The following is a 14181-nucleotide window of genomic DNA, read 5'->3' on the forward strand; positions in this document are numbered from 1 at the left end:
ATTGCTGGCCTGTGTCATTAATAACCCCAAAAATGGTGACAGCTGTTTGCATTGCCACAGTCTGTTTCCCCCAAAGGTTTAGTGCAAAACTAATTCTTGGGATGGCTTTCCAGTGCCCCGTATAATAATAAGAATCTTTATTGTCACAAGTAGGCATACATTAACACTGCAATGAAGTTACTGTGAAAATCCCCTAGTCGCCACACTCCGGTGCCTGTTTGGGTACACTGAGGGAGAATTCAGAATGTCCAAATCACCTAAGAGCACGTCTTTCGGGACTTGTGGAAGGAAACCGGAGCACCCAGAGGAAACACACGCAGACACGGGGAGAACGTGCAGACTCCGCACAGACAGTGGCCAAAGACGGAATCGAACCTGGACCCTGGCGCTGTGAAGCAACAGTGCTAACCAGACAGTGGTATCCCTCATTTACTGGCAGAAAAATTGTGAGGTAAATGATAAGGACCTTTCTCAAATTCAAATAATGTCACAAATTAGAGTTGATGAACTGAGGTTGACTGGAAAACACACGCATACTGATTATTGCACAACTCATTCATCTATTTCTTATTTTCTTTAAGGCTCTCTGTTTAGCATATTCAACCCACACACAATAAGTAAGCGTCAGACTAAGGTCACATGAAACATAATGTTCAAATGTTAAACACAATACCCAACAAGCTGAACTAGTGTGAGTTATGGTTGTTGAGCATGATGAAACTGCAATACATAAATCCTTCAGTTAAGCTGAGAATATAATTCTGACTCCTTTGAATTTGAGTGGGATACCTACATAAATCCAAACAAGAAAGCATTCAGTTCTCTATGGCATAAAGACACATAAATATAAAAGACACTTCATATAGTGACACTTAACCATTAATACACAGACACATAAAAGAAACAATTGTTCTCATCCTCAGACAATTGTTCTTCTTTTCTTTTGTCAAAAATCGGATTGGATCATTGCACATCCGTAACCGACTATAGAACAATGAAGTATAAAGTAAAACACCAATAATATTTTCGAAAAAGGACACCTTTTAATCTGTTTTCAAGAAACAAATAACAATACAAGCAATGACATACACCTTTAAAAATGCATGTACCGGTCTAAACACCAGTTTGTCTTTTTTATACACGTTGCATCGTCAAAGCCAAACAATCCTCAGACAATTTTTTCAGAAAAATATTTACATTTCATCATATAGGTAGTAAAGTTTGCATTTCATTTCGTCTTGCATATATTTAGCCTATAGCCAGGCAATATTTTTGTGTTTTTTTTTTACAAAACTTACAAAATGTAATGCAATAATGAATTTACCTGAGAGGAAATTTGTTCTTAACATAATGTTTCTTTTCCCAAACTACCAGAAAGACTATACGGATGATTCTTAAAACACAGAAAATGAATAAAGTATCCGGTTGCAGATACTAACTTAGCTATCATCTTTAAATTACACAAGTACCATTAACTTAGAAGGTTTACATTCATTGCTAGAAGAAGGTTGTTTAATTTTGAACCATTTTCATTTAATACTGATTTCTGCAATACTAATTGCATTTCGTTTCGTACAATGAAGTTGTTAAAATGTGGAAGAATACATCCGCTTGTTACCCTGTCTCTAAAACATTGACCAGTATGAAGCTAATGACTGCAATGGGAACTTTCAGAATTTGCACAGCACCAACTAACATTCATCGCCTATCTGTTGTTTCAAACATTTTTATTTGATTCCTTTACAATTGGTGTAGGAACAAGCTTGAACAGTAATGTGAGGGGCTCGTTACCCATGCTCATTTTGGCAAAAATTAGGCAATGTCAGATTACCCTCGGCTACAGCATCGAACATGCCTCAGCTGTTTCTTTGCAGACATTTTGGCATCTGAATTCTGAAAATACTCATTACAGCTTTTTTGTGAAATAAAACTAAATGGATCCAAAATAAACAGGCAGCTTTACTGGCTGCTGGAGGATGTGCCTTTCCTTGGAGATAGGGAAGAAATTATGTTCAGAGATGTGCTGTTATCTGACTCCATGGAGCTGTTCATCATCAGTCCACATTGGCTGCTGGAAGGGTTGATAGTCCTGCAAAGTTGGAGTCAGTAGACACAAATGAGTAAGGGAAAGTTTGGCAAATTGCCTCTGCGATCAAAACATGTAAAAACTAGAAATATTTTGTTCACTTTGCAATTTTTACTGTTTGTGATTATTTTTCTTCTTTAATTGCCAAAACATCTGAACATTTGAAGCATGTTGAGGACAGGATAATTGTTTTAATGCATATGCAGAGAAGGGAGGAATGTCACGTCTATCAGTATCATACTGCCTCAACAATTCGATCTGACAGAATCATAAATCTCAGATACAGATCTTAGATTTACGCCTGCAGTGTGCGACTTCTATTCTGCAAATTTAAGTGCACAGCTTTTTAGACTGTTGCTTTCTCCTTGGCCTGGCATTGCTAAAACGGACGAGTCAACAAAGATTAGTGAAAGTATTAGATTACATCAAAGCTCAGTGGTTTGGCTTACTATGACAAATAACCAGATAAATGTATTTGGCTCCAAGTATAAATACAAAATCAGTTAGTGAGGGGCAAAGTCTATATTGTTCAACTAAAGCTTAATTTATTTTAATGACTTGAGTATGTGAATTAAATAGTTACATCATTTAATTAGCAATTGATTGAAAATGTTATAATACTTTTTTTATATAATCTTTATTGTCACATGTAGGCTTACACTGCAATGAAGTTACTGTGAAAAGCCCTTAGTCGCCACATTCCGGCGCCTGTTCAGGTACACAGAGGGAGAATTCAGAATGTCCAAATTACCTAACCTGCATGTCTTTTGGGACTAATGGGAGGAAACCGGAGCACCCGGAGGAAACCCACGCAAACCCACGCAAACACGGGGAGAATGTGCAGACTCTGCACAGACAATGACCCAGCTGGGAATCAAACCTGGGACTCTGACGCTGTGAAGCCATAGTGCTAACCACTATGCTACCATGCTGCCCACAATAAATTAAAATTATGAGAAAGATTTTCATCAGCACTTCACAGTTTAAAAAAACCTGAGAGCAGTAAACCCTGTTACGAGTCACAAATTTAATTGCAGATTAAATTCATCAAGAAAATGTAGGAATTAGGGGCGGGATACTCCCAGCCCTGCACCGGGCCAGAGAATCCCCGCAACCGTGCCACGCCACTCCGACGCCAGCACATCGCGGAGAATCGGCGCCATTGGCACCGGCATGTTTGGCGCACAGCCGGTCGTGGGCCGCGCTACGCGGCTGGGCCACTGATTCTCCGGCCCGAATGGACCGAGTGGCCGCTCTAAAAAGGCAGAGTCCCGCCGGCACCATCCACACCTGGTCGCAGCCGGCGGGAACTCTGCGCGCAGGGTCGGGGGTGGCCTGTGTGGGGAGGGGGCTCCGACCCGGGGGGGGGGGGGGGGGGGGGTGGGCTCCGATGTGGCTTGGCCCGCGATCAGAACCCACCGATAGGCGGGCCGGCCTCTCGTTCCCCGGGCCTATTTTCTTATGCGCCGCCCCTGAACTCCCGCGCCATGTTGCATCGGTGCCGGCACGTTGAGGGAGGCCACCGCGAATGCGCGGGTTGGCGCAGCGCATAGTTCGCGCCGGGATGGGAAGCTGGAGCAGCATGAACCGTTCCAGCGGCGTGCTGGCCCCCTGTAGGGGCCAGAATCGATACTCCCAGCGGCCCGTTCACACCGTCGTGAAACGCGACGGCGTTTCCGATGGCGTGGACACTCGGCCGCCGAATGGGAGAATCCTGCCCTATTTTCCTTTAAGTATTCACCCAAACTGTCTGAGTGGAGTTTGCACATTCTCCCCGTGTCTGCATGGGTCTCACCCCCACAATCCAAAGAAGTGCAGGGCAGGTGGATTGGCCACGCTAAATTGCCCTTTAATTGAAATAAAATTGGGTACTCTAAATTTATTTTTTTAAAGTATTCACCCAAAGAAAAGTCTTGTCTGCACGAAAGAGACAATCTGAACCTTTCCCTTTCTCAAGAAGGTGATTTACTATTCTGATGCGAACTAACAGAACATGGAGATTAGCTAATAGACCTGAAAAATTAATTCATTAATGATTTCTTTCTAACATCTTCCTACAGATCAAACATGTCCTCCTCTGCTAAACCATTTGGCCATGTAAAAGCATGTGGTTTCCTGAACAGTCAGTTTCTTATTCTTGCTACTGTAAGGAATCAGGAGAACAAAGGATTACACGATAACTACTGTTGAGGGAGACCATTAGCCAAAGCATTTAGAAAAACCTATTTTCTGCCAATCACAACATCCAACTGTCTCTTAAATGATCCCAAGACTCTTGCCTTTACTCTCTGTATGTCTTACCAACCAAAACAGAAGCTACTGCACAAAGGCCTTTGGGTCAGGATAAGTCTACAATTTCAGCATGACATCCATCAATTTACACTCAACTGATTCTATTCGACTATTTTTATGATTACTACTTCGCATTTACAGGACATGTTATCGGGTGAGATATGTTGATGGGGTGACATGAAGAAAGATGGGAAGAGGCAATGTGGAGAATAAATTCCGGCTACATTTGTTGGACTGTTTCTGTACTGTACATTCTATGTAATGCTTAAATTGGATCCTGCCAATTCAAATGCACCTTTGTTTTTTGATACCATTCATTACCAATGCCATTTTCGTTTCCAATATGCTTTACCACACACACATGGGGCGGGATTCTCTGACCCCGTGGCCGGGTCGGAGAATCGCCAGGACCGGCGCAAATCGTGCCATGCCGCCGGGACGCAATTCTCAATCGGTGCCATTGGCGCCAGCACAGCGCCGGCCGCTCTATGGGGCCCTCCAGGCGATTCTCTGCCCGGGATGGGCCGAGCGGCCATACCTAAAAACCCGAGTCCTGCTTGCGCCGTTCTAACCTGGTCTTACCAGGCAGGACCTCGGCGTGGAAGGGTCTGGGGGCGACCTGTGGGGGGGAGGGGGGGTCAGACCCAGGGGAGGGGGGGGCCTTCGGTGTGGCCTGGCCCATGACCGGGGCCCACCGATCGGCGGCTGGCCTCTCAGGCTGGGGGCTTCCTTTGTTCTGCGCCGGCCCCTGTAGCCCTATGCAACATGGCCCCTGTAGCGCATGCGCGGACCGGCAGCACTCATCTGATGTCGGGATCGGCCGCTGGAGCGGCGTGGGTCACTCCAGGGCCATGCTGGCCCCTGGGCCAGAATTGCTGATCCTGAGGCCATGTTGACGCCGTCGAGAAACACGACGGCATTTACGACGGCGTCAACACTTAGCCTCAGGATCAGAGAATCCTGCCCATTGTATCAAATTTAATCTGTTTGAGGGATTTTCTGTCCCTAGCATGGAGTGTTTTCCAGTGTTGGAAACGGCTCACCATTGGCTGCCAAGGGGATCTTCCAATCTGCCTATTTTTACGGCATTTTGTGTGGCTCATCCGTCCCTCTACCAGGCAACCCGCCGCAGAGGTTGCCGCCAGTGGGACTGGAAGTTCTCACTGATGGGAAAGAATGGAAAATCCTGCCCTGTTCCTTTCTGCGTACTTACAGATTTTTAACTCCCTCGTTTTGTAGCCTTTTTGACTGCCTTCTCAATTCCGCACACATTCCAAATTTGAGTAATTTGCTGTGACTCTCTGAGTCAAAGTCACTGCCATTAATTTGAAATGGTTAGCCCCACCCAAAAATTATCAAAACGACCCCAAAGATCCTTTGCAGAACTCTGCCACAAAGCCCAATGCCCGTAGGAAAAACCATTTCAAAATTACGCTCATTTGCTTGTATTATTATGATCTCAGGAATGCACTTTTTCGCTTCTATGACCAAAAAAGTCTGGCAATAAGAATAATGTCTAAAAGAGTATTCAATACTTATGGTGCAGCAGAGACACAGGGAAGGTTTGAAACTTACCCCTGAAGCTGCAACTGTAGTCTGGCCAGGAGGCGAGCCGCTTTTCACTCTGGGTATGTCCTCCTGATTAGACGTAGAAGACGATGATGAAGATGGAGTCATTGTGACTGCATTGCTTGTGCCTGCAAAATATTTTGTCAGCCAGTCAGTCGTCTTGTTGAAGACGGTATTCTATACTTATTTCCAAGATCCTTTCAACTAGTAATCTCAGACTCACTTGAAGTGCCTTTGGACTTGTTTAAATTCTTAGGTTTTCTTTTTCGAGTCTGGATTCCTTCTTTCTTCATTGCCAGAGGCCGCGGTACCTGTTGGTATGAATGAAAAAATGTTTTGAAACTGCAACTGATTATGAAGTAAATGTTTTTGTTTTTGCAGACTGTAAACTGTACAATGCTTAAATGAACATATTGGGTGGGATGTTCCGGACCCATCTAGCCTGGATCAGAAATTCCCACCAAAAATCAACGGACCTTTCGCTGGTCCATCAAATTTGGATTTGGGTTTGGGTTTATCATCACCTGTACCGAGGTACAGTGAAAAGTATTGTTCTGCGTACAGTCCAGACAGATCGTTCCATACATGAAAAACATAGGACATACGATAGATACACAATGTAAAGACATAGACATAGACATCGGGTGAAGCATACAGAGTGTAGTACTACTCAGTAGAGAAAATGGGTATAGAGATCAGTTCAGTCCATAAGGAGGAGTCTGGTAACAGCGGGGAAGAAGTTGTTTTTGAACCTGTTGGTGCGTGTTCCCAGACTTTTGTGTCTCCTGCCTGATGGAAGAAGTTGGAAGAGAGAATAACCCGGGTAGGAGGGGTCTTTGATTATGCTACCCGCTTTCCCAAGGCAGCGAAGGTGTAGACAGAGTCAATGGATGGGAGGCAGTTTTGAATGGACTGGGCGGTGTTCACCACTATAGTTTCTTACGGTCTTGGGACAAACAGTTGCCTTACCAGGCTGTGATGCAGCCAGACAGAGTGCTTTCTATGGTGCATCTGTAAAATTTGGTAAGAGTCTTATCCATCCCGCCCACAATGATTCCCGTAACGAGCGGGACCGGAAGATTTAGGCCATTGTTTATGTTATTAAAACAGCAACATAACATTGTTACATATAATATAATATTCACTGCCTAGTTTCCTTACACAAAATAATAGGATCAAAAATATGCATGCACCAATAGGAGTCAAGCAAGTCAATCTAAAAGATTTTCTTTTTCTCTTGGTGCCTATTATTATGTGAAGTACACAGTTCCCAGTTTCAAAGTAAATCAATTTATTTGTGTTCCAACAAATGAGACAGAACCATTATATATTTTACACATCCATGGGTGAACAGCAAAAACTTGGTTCTATCTGAAGAAAGTTATTAAACGTTTTTCCACGGTTCTCTTGGTGACTGTGTGGAATTGGTCTCCAATGGAAGGAACAAGGTAACCTACCCCATGAAGTTTCATGTAGAGCCCACAAGCATTGCAGACTGGCTCGCCTTCTGCATTCCTGCGCCACAAAGTGGTGGTTGTTGTTTGACAATTGGCACAAGCCAGGCCAATCCGCCTGGATGAAGACTGTAAGAGAATGAGACACCAATAAACAGACCATTGTAATCATGATGCACAAATAATTGAAAGTCATTTTTAGTTAGAAGTACTTATAGTTGATGTTCACAGACCCGCTGGTGAGGGGCACACTGCCGCCTACATTGGCACAAGCCTCAATCTCACTGCTATCTAAAAGACAAAAACCCAACAGAGTGCGGTTCTTGCAGACCCATCTCGCTACTAAACGTAGATGCAGGGGCAGCATGGTGGCGCACTGATTAGCACTGCTGCCTCACGGCACTGAGGTCCTAGGTTCAATCCCAGCTCTGGGTCACTGTCCGTGTGGAGTTTGCACATTCTCCCCGTGTTTGCGTGGGTTTCGCCCCCACAACTCAAAGATGTGCAGGTTAGGTGGATTAGCCATGCTAAATTGCCCCTTAATTGGAAAAAATGTATTGGGTATTCTACATTTTTTTTTTTATACGTAGACGCAAACATACTGGCCAAAATCCTAGCCAAAAGGCTAGAGGACTGCATGCCGGTGGTGGTCACAAGGGACCAGACGGGCTTTGTCAAAGGTAGACAGCTAAGTTCGAACATCAGGCGCATGCTGAACATGATCATGACCCCATCCAGGGAGAGAACACCAGAGGTGATCGTCTCCATGGACGCAGAAAAGGCCTTTGGCAGAGTCGAATGGAATACCTCATAGAGGTACTGGAGCGGTTCAGGCTTGGAACAGGTTTCACCGCCTGGGTGAAACTCCTGTATAATGCCTCCACAGCGAGCATAGGGACAAATACCTCCAGCTCTAAGTATGTCCAGCTGCGCAGGGTCAGGTCGCAGGGATACCCGTTATCCTCCTTAGCAATAGAGTCACTAGCGATCGCGCTCAGAGTGGCAAAGAATTGGATGGGGTCCGAAGAGGACACAGAGAGCACATAGTCTCGTTCTATGCGGATGACCTGCTCCTCTACATCTTGGAGCCGTGAAGCAGCATGGAAGGAATCATGGCGCTCTTGAAAGTGTTTGGTACCTTCTTGGGCTACAAACTCAGCATGAGCAAAAGTGAAATCTTCCAGGTGAACCCACAAGGGAGCGGGGCAGAGCTGGAGGGGAAACAGGCCGGGCACAAATTCCGCTACCTGGGGATCCAAATCGGCCACAACTGGATAGGGGTCCACAAATGGAACCTGGCCAGCTTGATGGAGGAGGTAAAGGGCTGGTTTAGCTCAGTGGGCTAGGCAGCTGGCTTGTGATGCAGAACAAGGCCAGCAGCGCAGGTTCCATTCCTGTACCAGCTTACCCGAACAGGCGCCAGAATGTGGTGACTAGGGGCTTTTCACAGTAACTTCATACTTGTGACAATAAAGATTATTATTATTATACAAAAGGACATGTGGAGATGGAACATACTCCCACTCTCCCTTGCAGGGAGGGTGCAGACGATCAAAATGAACGTACTGCCAAAGTAACTCTTCCTGTTTAGATCCATCCCGATCTACATCCACAAGGCCTTCTTCAACTCACTGGACAAACTGATTATGGTGTTTGTGTGGTGGGGGTAAGAATGATCGGATGCCAAAGAAAGTACTACAGAGAACGAAATCCATGGGGGGTCTGGCCATCCCAAACTTGTAGTACTACCACTGGGCAGCGACAGCCGAGAGGGTAAAGGGGTGGATAAAGGAGCCGGAAGCCGAATGGGTGCACACGAGGCGGACTCCTGCAAGGGGACCTCCCTCCGGGCCCAAGCCTCAGTGCCACTCCCATCCCCACCCAAGATGCATTCGACTAGCCCAGTGGTGGTGGCAACACTCCAGTCATGGAATCAACTGCGACAACATTTCGGCCTAACTGAAATGTCCGACAAAGCCCCCATTTGCAACAACCACAGGTCTGTGCCAGCGTTCACAGGCACCTCCTTCAAAAGGTGGAGACAGGACGGGGAGACGTTGACAGTTAGGGACCCACACATCAACAACAAGGTAACGACGCTCGATGAGCTGACAGAAAGATTCCAACTAACAGTGGGCAACGAATTCAGGGACCTACAACTCAAAAACGTTCTGCGAAAAGAAACAAGGATGTACCCACGGCCGCCACGATAGTCACTGCCAGAGGAACTGCTGGACACGGACAATTTAGGGAAAGGGAAATGTAGTGACATGTACGGAACACTGCGGGGCAGCACGGTGGCCCAGTGGTTAGCACTGCTGCCTCACAGCACCGAGGTCCCAGGTTCGATCCCGGCCCTGAGTCACTGTCCGTGTGGAGTTTGCACATTCTCCCCGTGTTTGCGAAGATTTCACCCCCACAACGCAAAGATGTGCAGGCAAGGTGGATTGGCCACGCTAAATTGTCCCTTAATTGGAAAAAATGAATTGGGTACTCTAAATTTAAAAAAAAGAAATCGGAATGTACGGAAGACAGCTAAAGGGGTCACCCAACTGGACAAGACAAGGGCGAAGTGGAAGGAGGACTTGGGGTTCGAAATAGGGTGGGGTCTCTGGAGCGAAGCACTGCACAGGGACAACTCTACCTCCACATGCGCGAGGCTCAACCTAACGCAGCTAAAAGTGGTACATAGAGCCAACTTGACAAGAGCCCGAATGAGCAGGTTCTTCCCCGAGGTGGAGGACAGATGTGAACAGTGCCAAGGAAGCACAGCCAACCACGCCCACATGTTCTGGTTTCGCCCCAGACTTGCTGGATACTGGACAGCCTTCTTCGAGGCAATGTCCAAAGTGGTGGGGATGAGGGTGGAGCCATGCCCGAGAGTGGCAGTCTTCAGGGTATCAGAACAGCCGGGTCTCTTCATGGGGAGAAAGGTGGATGCCCTTGCTTTGCCTCCCTGATCGCCTGCTGGAGAATCCTGCCTGGCTGGCAGTCAGCAGCAACACCTAAATCTGCAGACTGGCTGTCCGACCCATTCCCTGAATTTTTCCAAATGGAGAAAAACAAATTCGCCATCCGTGGGTAGGAAGAGGGCTTCTACAGAACATGGGAGCCATTCACTTGGTTGTTCCAAAGCCTTTTTGTAGCCAACAAATAGGTAGCCAAAGATCAAGAAAGAGTTACCACGACACAGGAGGGAGGGGGGACGGAAGACGGGGGGGTCAGGGCAGCAAGAAATTCAACCAAACAGTAACAACAATGAGAACCAGGGGGCAGAAAAGAGAGGGGATAACCAGCGGGGAGCGATACACAGGGGACCACAACTGCTACAGCAAACACTGTGAGGGAAGGACAAATGAGCGGAAAGGGGAAACTGTGACATATCCATGTAAATAGTTAAAACCGATCTCGGGCGGCATGTGGCAGAGTGGTTAGCACTGGAACTGCGGCGCTGAGGACCTGGGTTCCAATCCCGGCCCTGGGACACTGTCCATGTGGAATTTGCACATTCTCCCCATGTCTGCGTGGGTTTCACCCCCACAACCCAAAGATGTGCAGGTTACGTGGATTGGCCACACTAAATTGCCCCTTCGAAATTGGAAAAAGAAATAATTGGGTACTCTAAATTTGTAAAAAGAAAACAATCTTGACGTAAATAACTCTAATAGTACTCCCTATGTACTCTCTTGCGTAACTCTCACTGTTCTGTTCGTATTTATATTTGTTATGTACACCAAAAGAAACATAAAAACATATTTTTTTTAAATTGCTTATAGTTGACATTATTATCATAGAATTTACAGTGCAGAAGGAGGCCATTCGGCCCATCGAGTCTGTACCGGCTCTTGGAAAGAGCACCCTACACAAAGTCAACACCTCCACCCTATCCCCATAACCCAGTAACCCCACCCAACACTAAGGGCAATTTTGGACACTAAGGGCAATTTATCATGGCCAATCCACCTACCTGCACATCTTTGGACTGTGGGAGGAAACCAGAGCACCCGGAGGAAACCCACGCACACATGGGGAGGACGTGCAGACTCCGCACAGACAGTGACCCAAGCCGGAATCGAACCTGAGACCCTAGAGCTGTGAAGCAATTGTGCTATCCACAAGGCTACAGTGCTGCCCCCAATTACTTTGACGTTCCAGAATTGCTCAGACATTGACGGCAAAATGCAATCTCGGAATGCAAGATCAAAACGTAGAAATATTCTCACTTTTAGAATAAGAAGGTGATAATCAAATGGATGCAACCTTTACTAAAAGTCATTCATATATTTTGCAACACTAACATGTGACACTATGAGGAAATATTCTGTAAGCTTTATATCCCTCTCGTGAGGTTGACCTGCAAACCATAGACAAGTTACACAAAGGGTTTGTTTCCATTCCCTCGAATGGAATTACAATGTATCAAACACTTAATTTCAGAATTTAGGACTATTGGGATTATTATTCGTTTTTAAAATTGAATTTCACTTTGGGGGCAGCACTGTGGCGCAGTGGTTAGCACTGCTTTCTCACGGCAGCGAGGTCCCAGGTTCGATCCCGGCTCTGGGTCACTGTCCATATGGAGTTTGCACATTCTCACTGTGGTTGCCTGGGTTTCGCCCCCACAACCCAAAAAATGTGCAGGTTAGGTGGATTGTCCCTTAATTGGAAAAAATGAATTGGGCACTCAAAATTGATTTTTAAAAATTGGATTTCACTTCAGTATGAGGCGCTTTCATATGTTTCAGATCGCAAGTGGTAAATGAATAATATGTGCCATTTTTCCAGAACCAAAATTATTTACATCAATAAAGTGCACAGAGATTACACAAAGGAAAAATATTACACGTTGCATTATTATCAATGATTATTTTCAATTGGGTTACAGAATAGTTGAATTGTTTTGACATTGCACAGCATGGTGCACGCTAAAGCCAAACTGGTTCACGATCAGACTTTGGCTGCAAATAAGAGGTTACCTCCAACAGGCAGTCTCACCCTATTTCATTTTCACACTGACTATGGCATGTGAGCATATTATACTTTCGGGTACAATTCATGTCACTCCTAGGTGACAACATAATTCTTGTAAGTTTTTTAATGGTCCAGAAATTGCTGGGAATGTGAAGGCTGATTCATGGCGCATGGTGTTACTAGTCTGTAATAATGTCGGGGGGAGTTTTCCAGCCATTCTTACCAATTTGATCTTCCTGTTCCGTTGACAGCTAACCCCTGCCGTGGGTTTCCCGGCGACGGGGGGAGGGGGGGGGGGGGGGGGGGGGGGTGGGGGGGTAGATACAGTGGGAAAACCCATTGACGGTGGCAAGACCAGATATCCCACCACCGGCAACGGCAGGCTGCTTCCCTTCGCCGAGAAACACGCCACAGCAGGCACGGAAAATCCCCAGTAATTTTGGGATGAGGCAAAGCTAGGCCGTGAGTTGTGATTCACTGCAAACTGCTGGATGATTTGTGCTACTTTCCTATTGACTTCATCAGAATCCAATACATTACCACCTGGTATAAAATAGCTAGATTTGTTCTTTCATTCCTTCATTGGTGTCATCACCTTCCCAGGAGGTTGACTGCCATGTACATCCACCTCTGTCTCTCCTGTGCTGCCCTTACATATTCCACATAAGTCAGCTGCAACCAATCCATTATATATCCCTCATCCATTTATCCTCTGCTTTCCTCCACTAGCTTTTACATTGATCTTCCCCTCTAATAGCTGTTTCTGTCTAACATCTGCTGCAATGATGTGACCCAAGTATTGCATATTTTTCTCTTTGATGTTATGCATTAATTTCCTCTTATCTGCAACCATTTCCAGTACTTCCTATGTCGGATAAGCAGAACATCCACGAGAGGGCGGTAATAAGAAGTGACTGAGGAGGATTCTGGGAGAAGTTGGCTCGCACAGCACAACTGAGAAAGGGTTCACGGAGGACCCAGTGTCAATGAACGGTAGAGACAGGCAGACAGAGACAGTCATATTATCTACCAGAAGTGCCATTTTGAACAACATGTGGCTGATTTGGTCAGACTTCTCTTCATTGTACACTATAGAAGAGGGAGAGAGGTTTCTAGAACAGTACCAGAGGGTGGTCACTCCACATTGTGATAAGTAGGCAGGGCGGAGTGTAGGGATGGCAAGAGAGTGGGTGAACATTAGTCGAAAGGAAAGAAACAGCAGGTCCAGGAAACAAAGGACTCCTTGGAGCTGTCTAACAGATACAAAATTTTAGATGCCTATGAAGTGAGCAACACAACTGAATCAGGCGTAGATGACTTGAGGGGAAACCATAGTACCATGGTGTCTGAAGCGACTCTGGGAAAAGAGAGGGAGTCTGGTAGGCAGATTAGTAAAGTGGTGGAGTAGGTAACCCAATAGTTTGAACGATAGACAGTCTACTTTGCAGCCAAGATCGTGAATCCCGTATGGTCTGTTGCCTCCCGGGTGTAAGGGTTCAGGACATAACGGATGGGATGGACAAACTTCTGAACTTCCAGAGGTTGTGGTTCATGTGGCAACTAACAACATAGAGTGGGACAATTTGGAGGTCGTGCACGACTAATTTCAGCAGCTAGGGAATAGTTTGAAAAGTAGGACCTCCAAGGTAGTAATCTCAGAAATACTACCTGTGCCATGTGCTTCATCACTTAGGCAAAGGCAGATCAGGGAGGTAAATGCGTGGCTTGACGGATGATGTAGGAGGGAGGGGTCTAGATTTTTGGGACATTGGGATCAGTTTTGGGAAAGGAGAAAGATGTTTAGAAGAG

The 14181-nt window shown here is 45.9% G+C and overlaps 1 protein-coding gene across 6 annotated transcripts in view; it reads right to left on the bottom strand.

Moving 5' to 3' along the window:
* Positions 1-1023: 1023 nt before the first annotated feature.
* Positions 1024-14181, bottom strand: part of gata6 (GATA binding protein 6) — a 34178-nt gene continuing 21020 nt past the window's right edge. For all 6 annotated transcript variants that reach the window (XM_072467451.1, XM_072467447.1, XM_072467450.1 and 3 more), the window contains exons 4-7: positions 7405-7530; positions 6171-6258; positions 5954-6075; positions 1024-2089 (exon numbers count right to left, since the gene is read on the bottom strand). In XM_072467451.1, coding sequence (XP_072323552.1) covers positions 2027-2089; positions 5954-6075; positions 6171-6258; positions 7405-7530 — 399 coding nt within the window. In that variant the 3' untranslated portion in view covers positions 1024-2026. The remainder of the gene's footprint in view (positions 2090-5953; positions 6076-6170; positions 6259-7404; positions 7531-14181) is intronic.

The sequence above is a fragment of the Scyliorhinus torazame genome, chromosome 11 (assembly GCF_047496885.1).
Source record: "Scyliorhinus torazame isolate Kashiwa2021f chromosome 11, sScyTor2.1, whole genome shotgun sequence".
Lineage (NCBI taxonomy): Eukaryota > Metazoa > Chordata > Chondrichthyes > Carcharhiniformes > Scyliorhinidae > Scyliorhinus > Scyliorhinus torazame.